The sequence below is a fragment of the Myotis brandtii genome, unplaced genomic scaffold (assembly GCF_000412655.1).
Source record: "Myotis brandtii unplaced genomic scaffold, ASM41265v1 scaffold693, whole genome shotgun sequence".
Taxonomy (NCBI): domain Eukaryota; kingdom Metazoa; phylum Chordata; class Mammalia; order Chiroptera; family Vespertilionidae; genus Myotis; species Myotis brandtii.
Window position 1 is genome coordinate 2,232,740 of NW_005370710.1, and position 1,313 is coordinate 2,234,052.

The window sequence follows — 1,313 nt, forward strand, 5'->3', positions numbered from 1 at the left end:
CGGCCCAGGTGTGCGGGAGCTCAGAGGGCTTCTGATCCGGAGTGCGGGGCTGCAAAGGGATGGAGGGGGGCTGCTCAGAGCAAAGGAGGGGGAGGGGGTGTGGGCCCTCCCCACGCAGAGGCCCTCAGAGCTGGGTGTGAGGTGCAGAGGCAGAGGGGAGCTGCGGGAGGAGGCAGGCCCGCGCAGGGCGCCTTGTCGGGGGCTGGAGTTTGCTTCCTAAGGTGGCGGAGCCCTGGAGGACTGGCGAAGCGGCCTGACATGGTAGCGTTTGGATGCCCCGAGCCCAGCATGGCTGCCTTAGTGGTTGCTGGGGCAGCCGAGAGGGTGAGCCTCATCGAGCACACCCCTCCCACAGGGGGCAAGTCCACAGAGGGCTTGTGGGTTCCCAGACCAAACTGGGGACCTACTGCAGTGTCCGCGGGACAGTGGCTCTGGGGCCACCCTGTGGACCGGCACGAGTCTCCTGAAGCCACTTGCCCGAGTGTGTGGGCTTGGGGAATGACGTCTTCTGCATTTGGGGTCTGAAGGATCTTCGGCAGAAACCCCGGCCCCGTCAGGAGCAGCCCAGGGCCTCCAGCGCCTGAGGATGCTCTCCGGCCCACCTGCTCCCCTCCTGCCCCTCAAGCCTCCTCACTCGTGGTCGCTGCTCAGAAGGGGGGGAGGCAACAGAGGGTGCGCCCGCAGTGGGGCCCCGCCTGTGGCCGGTCCTCCTGAACATTGGGATTCTTTCCTCCATTTGCTGGTGGTGTTCCCAGCCCTTCCCTTCGGACGGGCGACCCCTCGCTCAGTGTTCCCTGCATGCTCAGCAGGACTGAGGGCTCCCCTCCTTTCGTTGTCTTTAGCCAGAAGTGGACTTCCACGTCCCGGGCAGAGCCAGGAGCCAGGAGTCGGTGCAGAGCGCGCCGAGGGAGCCCGCCAGCACGCCGCAGGCGCTGACCAGCACGCTGGAGCACATCGTGGGCCAGCTGGACGTCCTCACGCAGGTAGGCCACGCCGCCACCTCGTCCGCACTCGGCCGCAGTCAAGGTGGGGAGCCCCGGCTCTGGTTCCAACTGGCACTGCCCTTATCCTCGGAGCCACCTGGTGTGTGTCTGTGAGGGGCGTGGTCGTGGGCTCTGCCTCCCGTGTTCGTGATGAGCGTTGAAGGAGGTGTTGGCCTGTGCCTGGCCCTGGTGCGCTGTGGCACTGACCACCCTCATCACAGGACAGACGCGGGCCGGCCCTGTGGAGCGTGCGTGGGTCGTTCCACGCTGGTGGGGCCTGTAGGGCAGTAGCTTCAGTGCAGGGCCCTGACGAGGTGGCGGCCAGCAGTG

General features: G+C 67.0%; 1 protein-coding gene across 3 annotated transcripts in view; it reads left to right on the forward strand.

The window, feature by feature from the left end:
- Positions 1-1,313, forward strand: part of POC1A (POC1 centriolar protein A) — a 38,135-nt gene that overhangs the window by 26,356 nt on the left and 10,466 nt on the right. For 2 of the 3 annotated variants that reach the window (XM_005881894.2, XM_005881893.2), the window contains one exon: positions 843-983. In XM_005881894.2, the coding sequence (XP_005881956.1) occupies positions 843-983 (141 nt within the window). The remainder of the gene's footprint in view (positions 1-842; positions 984-1,313) is intronic. The other variant, XM_014529758.1, reaches the window with a different exon arrangement.